This window comes from Myotis davidii, unplaced genomic scaffold, assembly GCF_000327345.1.
Source record: "Myotis davidii unplaced genomic scaffold, ASM32734v1 scaffold1439, whole genome shotgun sequence".
Lineage (NCBI taxonomy): Eukaryota > Metazoa > Chordata > Mammalia > Chiroptera > Vespertilionidae > Myotis > Myotis davidii.
In genome coordinates, this window is record NW_006292342.1 from 1615560 (window position 1) to 1629342 (window position 13783).

Genomic DNA, 13783 nt, shown 5'->3' on the forward strand with positions numbered 1-13783 from the left:
AATGGCAGGAGTGCAGTGGGACCCTTCATGGGCAGGGTAGGTGGGGGTGGATGCCTGAGGTTGTTAGATGTTGGGAGTGGGTGGGTCTGTTGTGTGTACTCCAGGCCACAGCTGGCAGGATAAGTGAGTGATGGGCACCATGTTTCCTTGGGACCTTGATGTGTCATTTTGTTCCCTCCCTGGCTGGAGGTCTATGCAGATGCCCCTCTACACCAGATTGGAGGATCAGAATTTATGGTGGGGTTCCCCCCTGTGGTGATGCCCAGGCAGGCACTTGATGTCTTTTGGCCTGATTACTGGGCACTGTCTGGCTTCACCGAGGAGATCCTGGAGGAGCAGGCAGACAGGTATAACTTCTTCACATCCTTGGACAGGGGCAGGTGCACCAGGCCACCAACAGTCTGAGCTGGTCAAAGGTGAGAGTGGGCACAGAGAGGTCTGTACCCTCAGGATCCCAAGAGGACCTGGGCAGGCCAAGACCTGGCCTCCAATCGTGGGACTCCTTGGCTTTCCCACTAGTGTCCCACTGTCCCACTCCCCAAGGAATCCGGACCTCCATTCTCCCCACCACCAGCTACACGAGAGTCAGTCCTCACATATTTGTGGGAATATTAGAGAAAAGAGTATGTTGTTTGACTTCACACAAAGCCATGAGCATCTTGTATTTTGCTGTGTGTTTTTTTAAAAGAGTAGTTTATAGATTTTTTTAGAGAGAGGAAGGGGGCGGAGGAGAGAAACATCAATGTGAGAGCACAACATTGATTGGCTGCCTACTGCACACCCCTTACTGGGAATCGAACTGGTAACCATCTGGTGCACAGGATGACGCTCAACCAACTGAGCCACACCAGCCAGGGCTTGCTGTTGTTTTGGTTGATTGAACTACCTGCCCCAGGTATCTTGTGTAGCAGTCAGATCCACTGTCTCTAGACCAAGCATGTCAAACTCGTGGCCAGCAGGCCGCATGCCGAGGCCGCAAGTTTGACATGTTTGCTCTAGACCTTACCCATTATCACACTTAATAGGATGGTTTATACACAGAAAGGGGGGATGAGATTAAGTCATTCTGCAGGTTTCCATGCAACCTGTCACCTCACAAACCAGGACTCCCCAGATCAGGACCTAGGGTTCACTTGTTTTCAAAATGTCCCATAAGGAAAGTCATTTGCCAAAGTGATGCAATTTTTCTTTTTCTATTTTTTAAAATATATTTTATTGATTTTTTACAGAGAGGAAGGGAGAGAGATAGTTAGAAACATCGATGAGAGAGAAACATCGATCAGCTGCCTCCTGCACACCTCCTACTGGGGATGTGCCCGCAACCCAGGTACATGCCCTTGACCGGAATCGAACCTGGGACCTTTCAGTCCTCAGGCTGATGCTCTATCCACTGAGCCAAACTTGTGTGGGCCAGAATAAAACTTTTTTAAACTTATAGTGCATTGAACTTTTGGGGGTCTATGGGGTCTTCTATGTAAACAGACATTTATTTTCTCACAATTCTGGTAGCTAGAAGTTTGGGATCAGGGTCTGGGCAGGATTGGTTTCTCCTTAGTCTCCTTTCTCTGGTTTGTAGGTGATAGTCTTTAAAAAAAATTTTTGTTTTTGATTTCAGAGAGGAAGGGAGAGGGATAGAGAGATAAAAAAACATCAATGATGAGAGAGAACTACTGAGTGGCTGCCTCCTGCCCGGCCCCCACTAGGGGTTGGCGGGGATTCGAGCCCGCAACCCAAGCATGTGTCCTTGGCTGGAATCGAACCCGGCACCCCCCCCGTCCACAGGCTGACACTCCATCCACTGAGCCAAACCAGCCAGGGCAGTAGGTGGTAGTCCTTTATCTTTGTCTTCACCTGTGCGTCCTCTGCTTCTCTGTGACCTGACTACTTCTTGTAAGAATACCATTCACATTAGGTAGGACCCACTCCATGAACTCACTTAACCTTAATTATTTTTTTAAAGACCATTAATCCAAATACAGGCACATTCTGAAGTAATGTGTTTTTATTATTTAAAAAAAAATAGTTATTGATTTCAGAGGGGAAGGGAGAGGGAGATAGAAACATCCATGCTGAGGGAGAATCACTGAGTGGAGGGGGTCCTGAGAGAAAAAAGTGGGAGACCTGTAATACTTTTAACAATAAAAGTAAATTTAAAAATAAAATAAAACATAAAGAGAACTTGTTATCTAAAGAAGAAAAAGAAAAACTGCAGCAGAATCAGCAATGTGGGTATTACTGAAATTTGCCAAAGTGTTTTGAATTGTGCAGACATTAAAGGACAAAATTATGAAACACAATCCTCAGATAAAGCACATCTTTAAAAGCACCTGTATGGCCGAAACCGGTTTGGCTCAGTGGATAGAGCGTCAGCCTGTGGACTGAGAGGTCCCGGGTTCGATTCCGGTCAAGGGCATGTACCGGGGTGGCGGGCACATCCCCGGTGGTGGATGTGCAGGAGGCAGCTGATCGATGTTTCTCTCTCATCGATGTTTCTAACTCTCTCTATTCCTCTCCCTTCCTCTCTGTAAAAAATCAATAAAATATATTTAAAAAAAATAAATAAAAGCACCTGTATGGTCACCAAAGATCACAACCTTTGAAGCAACACTTTGATGAGTTAATGAAAAGACACCAACTTCTGAATACACTGTTCTTCCAAAAGACATTAGTCAAAACCCCCCACAAAACAAACCAATACCCTGCTAACCGCAAAAATATCCCCTTCATCATCATCATCTTCTGCTCCTGACACCCAACCATCAAACTATCATGGCTTGATAATCCAGGATCACCCGAAGCGCGTGATTCTCCTGACATGATGTCATAAGATTAGTAGTGGTCTAATGCAATACCACAATGCCTGCATCATTCACCTCACTTCATGTCTTCATGTAGGCATTTTGTCACCCACATCATCACAAGAAGAGTCACTACAGTACAATAAAATATTTAGAGAGATAGACCACATTCACATAACTTTTTTTTAAAATCCTCACCTGAGGATATTTCTTCCATTGCTTTCAGACAGAGTGGAGGGGAGAGAGGGAGGGAGATAGAAACATTGATGTGAAAGAGACACATTGACTGGATGCTTCTTGTAGGTGCTCCGACTGGGGGTGGGAAGGGAACTGCAACCCAGGTATGTGCCCTTGACTAGGAATCAAACCCAAAACCCTTCTGTGGGTGGGCTGACGCTCTAACCACTGAGCAATGACCAGGGGCTCACATAACTTTTATTACAGTATCTATCTATCTATCTATCTATCTATCATCTATATAAGCCTAAGCAACCTAATGACTGAACAACTGAATGACCGTTTGACCACTTGCAATGATGCACACTGACCACCAGGGGAAGATGCTCAACACAGGATCTGTCCCCTGGTGGTCAGTGCACTCCCACAGTGGGAGCAATGCTCAGCTGCCTGATGGGCACCAGACGCTGGGCTCACGGCTGGGGAGCACAGCTGCAGCGGCAGAAGCCTCTCCTGCCTCCACGGCAGCACGCTACTGAGCAGCAGCGGCAGGTGAAGTGGGGCTGGGATGAGCGGGAGCAGTGTGGCACCTGGTCCAGGCTTCTCCCCAGCAGCCTGCCACTTCATGCACTACTACATCCCTTGGGGATGTCAGACTGCCGGTTTCAGTGGGATCCCTGCAGGCCCTCAGTTCGAAATTGGCAGTGACATCCCCTAAGGGGTCCTGGATTGCAAGAGGGTGTAGGCCAGGCTGCTGGACCCCACCGGTGCATGAATCCATGCACCAGGCCTCTAGTATTCCTATAATTGTTCTAGTTTATTATTAGTTGTTCATGTCCTACTATGCCTAATTTATAAACAAACTTAGGTATTAAGTACCTGGGTTGCGGGCACATCCCCAGTAGATGTGCGGGAGGCAGCTGATCGATGTTTCTCTCTCGTCGATGTTTCTAACTCTCTATATCTCTCTCTCCCTTCCTCTCTGTAAAAAATCAATAAAATATATAAAAAAAAGAAAAAAAAAAGAAAAGAAAATGGTCTGGAAGCAAGTGTTCACAAAGGCCCTATGCATCTGTCTGTCTTATCTATTCAGGTGCCTCCAAAACCTGCCTAATCCTATTTCACTTCTGTGTTCCAAGTTGCATCTTCGGTGAATTCTAACATGGAATCAGAAAGGCAACATTTGTATTTCACAACATTACTCATGTTGTTGTAACAGTTAAGAAGGCTTATTTCAAAGTCTAGATTTTATTGTCTTATCACAGATCTCTCCTCTTAATGCACACTCCACAGCCCGAACAGAAGGAATCATAAAGAACAAGGAACAACAGATGAAAATAATTCATGAAACTATACTCCATGATGAACTCTGCACACTTACAAATGTATTTATTGGCAAGAAAAACAGTAAGGCTCTTCAGGCAAATGAAAAAGTAGTTTTCTATTAAGAAAGAAAGGTGGAATACACACGTATATAAAAGGGTAAAACATATCCAGTTCTTGTCACCATTGGCCAGTAGGAAAACAAAAAACAAATACCAAATGTCATTTTTCAATGGTCCTTTTCTTATGGATCAATTACAAAATTATATAAAAATTAAACCTACTTGCATGCTAGAAATACACTTCAATTCACCCACAGATCTACAGAATTATCTCACTTCAATATTTACTTACACAAGTAGGACCCCATACTACAGAGAATTACTTAAAGAATAAGTCAGTAATAATAAGACCATATATGTATAACCTTTATAATATTTCACTCATATCATGAAAATTTTATAGTAACCTGGTTTTCAACAGGTTACCCATATTAGTTACATTAATATTATTTATTTCCAATGCAGTTTTCACACCACTTTGAAAATATATTAAAATTAAAAATTATGTCTTATTTTTTTCACTTATACAGTTTCTACCCAGTATTCATTCTCACATGGTTTTGTAGGGATTTGAGACAAGTGAAGGTTTTCCTATATTGTTTACTTTTAGAACTTTTTCCACTGTGAGGTTTTTGTTTGTCTGTTTTTGGGTGTGGCTTCCCAAGGAAATGAGACAGCTAAAGGCTTGCCACATAGGGTATCGCTCCAGTGTGCATTCTTACATGTCCACAAAAGGTTCTCACACATTCCTTATATTCAGACTTTTTCTTAGTTATGAGCTCTCTCATGACTTCGTAAAGAACTGGGACGACTGAAGGCTTTACCACACTTTTTACACTGATAGGGTTTCTCTCCAGTGTGAGTTCTTTCATGTGTTCGTAATGAACTAGGACAATCAAAGGCTTTCCCACATTCCTCACATTTACAAGGCCCATTTCCAGTGTGCTTTATCATATGTCTTTGAACATTGGAAAGGGAAATGAAGGCTTTCCCACATTCCTTACATTCATAGGGCCTCTCTCCACTATGAGCTCTTTCATGTTTTTGAATGGAACTGAGATAAGTGAAGGCCTTCCCACATTGCTTACATTCATAGGGTTTCTCCCCAGTATGACTTCTTTCATGTTTTTGAAGGGAACAGGGAAAACTGAAGGCTTTACCGCATTCCTTACATTCATGGGGTTTTTTTCTGGTATGAGTTCTTTCATGATTTTGAAGGGATCTGGGAGTACTGAAGGATTTACCACATTCCTTACATTCATATGGCTTTTCTCCACTATGTGTGCTTTCATGATATTGAAAGTAATTTGGACAATCAAAAACCTTCCCACACTCCTTACATTTGTAAAGCCCATCTCCGGTGTGCTTCATCATGTGTCTTCGAAAGTTGGTAAGAGAACTCAAAGCTTTCCCACATTCCTTACACTCATAGGGTTTCTCTGCAGTATGATTTCTTTCATGTTTTCGAAAGTAACTTGGACAACTGAAGGACTTCCCACATTCCTTACATTCATAGAGTTTCTCTCCAGTATGACTTCGTTCATGTTTTCGAAAATAACTTGGACAACTGAAGGCTTTGCCACATATTTTACATTCATAGGGCTTTTCTCCACTGTGTCTCCTTTCATGACTTCGAAAGGATCTGGAACAACTGAAGGCTTTACCACACTGCTTACATTCATAGGGTTTCTCTCCAGTATGAATTCTTTTATGTTTTCGAAAGTAACTTGGACAGGTGAAGGCTTTGCCACATTTTTTACATTCATAGGGCTTTTCTCCACTGTGTCTCCTTTCATGGCTTTGAAAGGATGTAAAGCAGCTGAAGGCTTTACCACACTGCTTACATTCATACGGTTTCTCTCCCGTATGTGTTCTTTCATGTTTTCTGAAGTAACTGGGACAAATGAAAGCTTTACCACATTGCTTACATTTATACGGTTTCTCTCCTGTGTGAGATATTTCATGAGTTCGACAATAACTGATACAACTGAAAGCTTTACCACAGTGCTTACATATATAAGGCTTCACTCCAGTGTGAATCTTTTCATGCCTTCGAAAGGACTGGCGATACTTGAAAGCTTTCCCACATTCCTTACATCTATATGGCTTTTCTTCATATTCCTGATACTCATATGGTTTGGGTGTAGTGTGAGATCTCATATGCCTACTGAAGAATGAATGATTCATGAAGACTCCACACACACTGCATTCACACAGTTTTAGTCCAGAAGAAGTTTTCTTTTTCTGATTACGATTTGGAATTTGGCTGAAGTTTTCTCCATATTGACTACCTTGTTTATTTTTACCTGGTCTCTTTACTATATGAATGCTGTAAAAAGTGAAAAGCATATTATTTATTAATGTATTTATATTAATAGTTATTAAATGACTTTTTTTTAACCATAATTAAGGAAACTATAAGTGTTTAGTGCTTTCTGATTGTTTGAAAGTTCTAAATGTTTTGCAAGAGAGCTCAATCATAGCTATTATTAAAAGTTTATTCATAAATGGAGTTTCAAAATACTATTTCCAAATGTACTAATTTTGAAACACTAAACATCTAAATCACATGTGAGAAAAAATTATGATGAAAATATTGCAAGAATAAAAAAAACTTGGCTGATTTGTTTTATGTGCAGTTATAAATATTTCAAGATTTACTGAGATTCATGGAACACTGCTTCTCATGTCAGTGTGACTCACCTTAAATTTGTCCCATGATGTTCATATTGACTTTCAATGTCATGGTCTTTGCATATTTCTCCTACAATGCAGACCAGGAAGAATTATAAACATAAAACCTCATAGAAAAAACAACAACACACACCTAAAAAAATCAAAGAAAAATAACTTACAGAAAAATTGTTACATAATAAATCCATGATGAGCTGTGACCATGCCTGGTTTATTTACCAATACATCTCCTTTCCACATTCTACTCTTTGGAAATCTATTGATGAGCAAACAACACTGGTATTCTAATTGACTAAGCAGGTAAGTAAGAAGTTGTCATCCTTACCTATGGAGGTCAGATTCCTGAAGGTTTCCCTCATCACATCTCTGTAGAGTTTCTTCTGTGAGGAATCCAGTAAAGCCCACTCCTCCAGGGTGAATTTCACACTTACATCCTCAAAGGCCACAGAATCCTAAAACATCCCAAATATGTAAACAGGAGAATGGGTGAGATGAACAACACTAGGAATTGATACTTAATTCATAACAAGTTCACATATGACACTGTGGTTTCCCAACATTTATTTTATAACTTTGTTGTCAGAACTATTACTTATTGGACACACTCACTTCCTCATAAATTCTTTTTTTAAATCCTTACTTGAGGCTATTTTTCCATTGATTTTTAGGGAGAGTGGAAGAGAGAAGGAAAGACGGAAACATTGATGTGAGAGAAACACATCGATTGGTTGCCTCCTGCAACCAAGGTTCGTGCCCTTGACCAGAATTGAACCCAGGGTCCTTTGGTCCTCAGGCTGATGCTCTATCCAACGAGTCAAACCAGGTAAGGCTAGACTCTTGTTTAATATAAACAAACTGGAGTCCAAGATGGTGATGGGGTAGGCCCCTGCCATGAGCAAGCATCAAATATACATGTATAAACTCCTGCAAAATAACTGAGGGCTGAATCAACAAGATTCTTTTTAAATTTTTATTGATTTCAGAAAGGAAGGGAGAGGGAGAGAGAGAGAGGAGAGAGAGAGAAACATCAATGATGAGAGAGAATCATTGATTGGCTGCCTCCTGTACACCCCCCTACTGGGGATCGAGCCACAACCCAAGCATGTGCCCTTGGCCAGAACTGAACCCGGGACCTTTCAGTCTGAAGGCCGACGCTCTATTCACTGAGCCAAGCCGACTGCCGTGGTCGGCAAACTGCAGCTTGCGAGCCATGTGTGGCTCTTCCACAAAATACTACGTGTGGGTGTGCATGTCAGTGTGATTGAAACTTTGTGGCCCATGCGCAGAAGTCGGTTTTCGGCCTGGGCGAGTCTATTTTGAAGAAGTACTGTTGATATTTGGCTCTGTTGACTAATGCGTTTGCCGACCATTGGGTGAATCAAAAACTTCTGAACAGCAAAGGAGAGAAAGAAATCTTAACAGAGAAAGCTGGGAAACCCAGGTCATCAGGGATTTGGAACAGAAGGAACTTTCTTGAGTTGCCAGCGAGTGCCATTGGTTACACCCCTTCCACTTCCACGGGGTGACAGGAGCTCTATTCTGGTGCTCTGGCCTACCTGCAAGGTCACTGTAGATTTTTTTGGATACATCACCTGAGACCATTTTGGCTCCGAATAAATGGAGCAAGCAGGGTCAACAGAGCATAACTATATGCACATGGCCTCCACACCCAGCGATGCTCTGGCTTGGTATGCCAATATCGCAGACAGACACCTTAGGCACCTGCTCAGCTCCTCCCAGCCTGCTGAAACCACCTGGCAAACAGCCTACACAGAGGCTGCATCTACAAAAGGCCACTTTTTCAAGACTGGGAGAGACAGTTATTTTGTTTAATTATATAAGCAAACATAGAAAGTTAAACAAAATGAAAAGACAGAAGAATATCTTTCCAATGAAGAAACAAGAAAAACCTTGGAGGGTGAGGGGGGGACAACCCCTACAAAAATGGAGATAAGTCATTTGCCTGATAAAAATTTCAAAGAAATGGTTATAAGGATACTCACCAAACTTAAGAATGGAATAGAAAAACTTAGGGAGAACTTTAACAAAGAGGTAGAAAGTATAATAACCAAACAGACCCGAAGAATACAATAACTCAAATGAAAAATACATTAGAAGGAGCCATATCGAGACCGGTAGAAGAGGCGGACATGTGGAACAGGCTGGGCCCACACCCACATGTGGCAGTTTATAATCAGGAGGAATATCTTGGCTGTGGAGGTTTCCCATAAGGAGCAAGGGGTCCCAGCCCCCACACAAGATACCCAGCCCAGAGTTCCAGTGCCAGGAAGAGAAGTCCCATAACTTTGGGCTTTAACTAAAGGGCCGCACACAGACTCATTCAGACTCACTCTCTCTGAGCTCCAGCATGGGGCAGCATGTTAAAAGGAACCAACTCAAACTACAATAAGTAGTTATGAAACCATAAAACTTCTGGAAGAAAACAGGCAGTAAACTCTGACATTGCTCTTAGCAATATCTTTTTGGATACGTCTCCTTGGGCAAAGGTAACAAAATAAATGGATAATTAAATGGAATTACATCAAACTAAAAAGTTTTGCACAGTGAAGGGAACCATCAACAAAACAAAAGGACAACCTGCTGAATGGGAGAAGATATTCACAAATGATACATTCAATAAGGAATTAATATCCCAAATATATACGCAATTCATAAAATTTAACACACCTCCCTCATCCAGTTAAAATATGGGAAGAGTACCTGAATAGACATTTCTCCAAGGAGGACATACAGATGGCCTACAGACATATGAAAAGATGCTCAACATCACTAATCATCAGAAAAATGCAAGTTAAAACAACAATGCGATATCACCTCACACTATCAGAATGGCTATCAATAAATCAACAAGCAATAAGTGTTTGTGAGGCTGTGGAGAAAAGGAAACCCTTGAGCACTGTTGATGGGCTTGCAAATTGGTGTAGCCACTATGGAAAACAGTAGGAGGTTCTTCAAAAAATTAAAAGTACCTTTTGACCCAGCAATTCCACTTCTGGGTATAAACCGAAAAAAATCCAAAACACTATTTTAAAAATATACATGCACCCATATGTTCATTGCAGCACTACCAGTAACAGACAAGGTATGGCAGCAACCTAGATGTCCAATATATGAATGGATAAAGACATGTTATTGCTACACACACACACACACACACACACACACACACAGTGGAATATTATTCAGCAATTAAAATAAAATCTTGCCGTAGCTGTCCTGGCTCAGTGGATAGAGTGTTGGCCTGCAGACTGAAGAGTTGTGGGCCCGATCCCCCGTAAAGGGTGTGCAGGAGGCAGCCGATCAATGGTTCTCTCTCATCATTGATGTTTCTATCTCTCTCTCCCTCTACCTTTCTCTCTGAAATCAATAAAAATATTTAAAAATAAACAAATAAATAAATAGCCAAGATGGCTCAGTTATTAAGCCCTTAACACTCTCTCTAGATCAGTGGTTCTCAACCTTCCTAATGCCACGACCCTTTAATACAGTTCCTCATGTTGTGGTCACCCCGAACCATAAAATTATTTTCATTGCTACTTCATAACTGTAATGTTGCTACTGTTATGCATCATAATGTAAATATCTGATATGTAGGCTGGTCTTAGGCGACCCCTGTGAAAGGGTCGATCGACCACCAAAGGGGTCGCGACCCACAGGTTGAGAAACATTGTATATGTATATAACATATATATAAAGAAAGAGAGAGAGATACTACATTGAAAGAACTATATGTTTTACAGTAACATGAGGAAGGGGGGAAAAAAGTCCCCTTTCACCACTTCTAGTCAACCTTGTACTGGAATTCTTAGTTATTGCAATTAAACAAGAAAAGGAAATAAAAGGTATCTAGCAAGACGACATAAATTGTCTTTCTGGCATATGACAAGACTGTCTAAGGAGAAACTCTAAAAAAAAAATCCCAAATAAGAAAACCTTTTGAACGAATAAGAGAATAGAGAAAGGTTGAAGGATAAAAGGTTAATATACAAAAGGTAATTATTGGCCCTAACCGGTTTGGCTCAGTGGATAAAGTGTCAGCCTGCAGACTCAAGGGTCCCAGGTTTGATTCCGGTCAAGGGCATGTACCTTGGTTGCGGGCACATCCCCAGTAGGGAATGTGCAGGAGGCAGCTGATCGATGTTTCTCTCTCATCTTTGTTTCTAACTCTCTATCCCTCTCCCTTCCTCTTTGAAAAAATCAATAAAATATATTTTTTTAAAAAGGTAATTATTGCTTTCTACAGATACCCACAAATATACTGAACTGATCTTTGACAAAGGACTAAAGGCAATTCAGTGGGAAAACAGTCTTTACAACAAATAGTGCAAGAAAAACTGGATATCCATAAGCAGAAAGACAGAACGAGAGAAAGAAAATATAAACAGGTTTTAAATTTCACAAAAATGAACTCAAATGGATCAGAGAGTTAGTACAAAATGCAAAACTACAAAACTTCTAGAAGATAATGTAGAAGAAAATCTAGGTGACCTTGGTTTAGTATTAATTTTTTGATACAACAAAAGCAAGAGCCAAGATAGAAAAAAATGATCATTTTGACTATAATAAAATAACTCCAGCTCAGTAAAACACAGTATTAAGATAACGAAAACAAGACACAGGCTATCAGAAAATCTCTGCAAATCACTTAACTCCTTTAAGCACTAACAAAATGTAAACCATACAAAATAGAAATGCTCAAATTTCTTGCTAACTAAAGGACATGTAGTATCATAGTTTGTCCTTCTCCTATACTTCACACCAGGGGTATTTTCAGGAATAAGCAGGATATTATAATACATTAGGGTTTGAGTTAAGCTCCTAAATGTAGAATGATTTTCAAAGATTTACACCAGCTTTCAGTAGTTCTCCTCACATCAACTAAGATAGATATTCAATTGCTTTAGCTTTTTTAAAAAACGTTCTCTAGGTCACACATATAAAAACTGATATGAAACAGAAAAATGTACCTGAGCCCTGGTTGGTTGCTCATTGGTTAGAGCATCGGACGCCGACCAGAGGGTCTCAGGTCCATTCCTGGTCAAGGGTGCATACCTCGGTTGCACATTCAATCCCCGCCCTGGTTGGGGTGCCAGGGGGAGGCAATCTCTTCCTCCTCCTCCTCTCCTCCTCTCTTCTTCCTCCTCCTCCCTCCCCTTCTCCTCTTCCTCCTCCACCTTCCCCTCCTTCTTCCACTCTATCTAAAAATCAATGAAAAATGCCCCGGTTGGGGTGCCAGGGGGAGGCAATCTCCTCCTCCTCCTCCTCCTCCTCTCCTTCCTCTCTTCTTCCTCCTCCTCCCTCCCTTCCTCCTCTTCCTCTTCCACCTTCCCCCCCCTTCTTCCACTCTATCTAAAAATCAATGAAAAATATCCTCTGGTGAGGATTTAAAAATAAAAAGTACCTGAGAACTTACATGCACTCACCTCACATCTTGAGGTTCTCTTGCTTAAATGGAAAACTCTATTTTCACAATTTTCTTGCTTTCCTGACCTTGTATCTGTCCATCGTACAGTTCCATACCCAAGTTTTCAGGGACACTAAAGTCAAAGGCCTGCACTACTCAGCGGATAAAGGATCCGAAGAAACACAAACAAGTATTGGATCAGCTCAGAGGAGCAGCCTGCTCCCCACAGGACAGGAGAGCCACTTTCAGGAGGTTCCACATTCTGTACTCTCCCGGCTGAGACAGAACCCCTGGAGGGAGGGAGGGACACCTGAGCAGCCCCAGGAATGAAGTCTGGGAGCTCCAACACCCTCCTCTCCCCAGGAAGACACACTCCCTCACCCAGGCTTCACCTCACAGCGAGGAAACCTTCATCTGGATTTAGTCGAAGGTTCTGATCCAAACGAACTCCCAAATTCATGAACCTAACCCAGGACACAGAACTCCTGACTTTTACAGACTTTCTCAATGTGCATGAATCACACTCCGAGTGCACCTACACCCTGGATGCAAAACGCCAACCAATATGCCTAGAAACAGGTGCGGGGGGACCACAGCTAACACCTCAGAAGGAGCATCAACCCCTCCCCCGTGTGCACCTGCACCCCCAGCTTCCCAGGGCTGTAGCTTCTCAGCCTAAAGGCTCCTTCCATGGCGGGTGTGAGCAGGTAGGACACCTGCAGCGGGGAGGAGGACTCCCTGGGAAGAACCAACTGGGCCTTCAAGCACTTACTTCCCTTTGCAGGTTCTGGGGGTATGTGCGCTTAGTTTGGGTCACTGACCACAGACCTCTGCTCCCCATTGGAATAGCTTTGGGCAACCACTGATATTTTAAGGCACAAACCCAGTGTTTGAACAACCCATAAATAAAGGTGACAAACCCAAAGAGGGCCAGTGTTGACAGGACAGACCACCCAGGAAAGTTTGCCAAGAGGAACGTCCACCCAAACATCCAAAGAACTTGCCATGGGCTGTCCGTGTCCAGGAATGATCCCGGGAGGCGGGGCATAAGAATTTCATACAACGGAGTTGCAAACGATTGATTATTCGCTACTTTCCTCTCATGTAAAATAACCACAAACAAAAAATAAACTTTATTAAAAGACCATCCATTGACTATGGGAAAATGATAAAGTTAAAATATGGGTCTGTTTGAAACGCACCCCAGAAGACAAATAGTGGACTCTGATGCTTGAATTGGGAAGGGGACGTGGGCGTTTGGGGACAGGGGGAGGGATTTGCATTTCTAGCACCTCCTGGGAGAT

At 42.1% G+C, this 13783-nt stretch overlaps 1 protein-coding gene across 1 annotated transcript; it reads right to left on the bottom strand.

The window, feature by feature from the left end:
• Positions 1 to 4351: 4351 nt before the first annotated feature.
• Positions 4352 to 7515, bottom strand: LOC102774483 (zinc finger protein 709-like). Its single transcript, XM_015565351.1, is given in 4 exon segments — positions 4352 to 5273; positions 5276 to 6689; positions 7064 to 7124; positions 7380 to 7515. Coding segments are annotated over 4 exon segments (1629 nt in total). The 3' UTR covers positions 4352 to 5255.
• Between the last annotated feature and the right edge of the window lie 6268 nt (positions 7516 to 13783).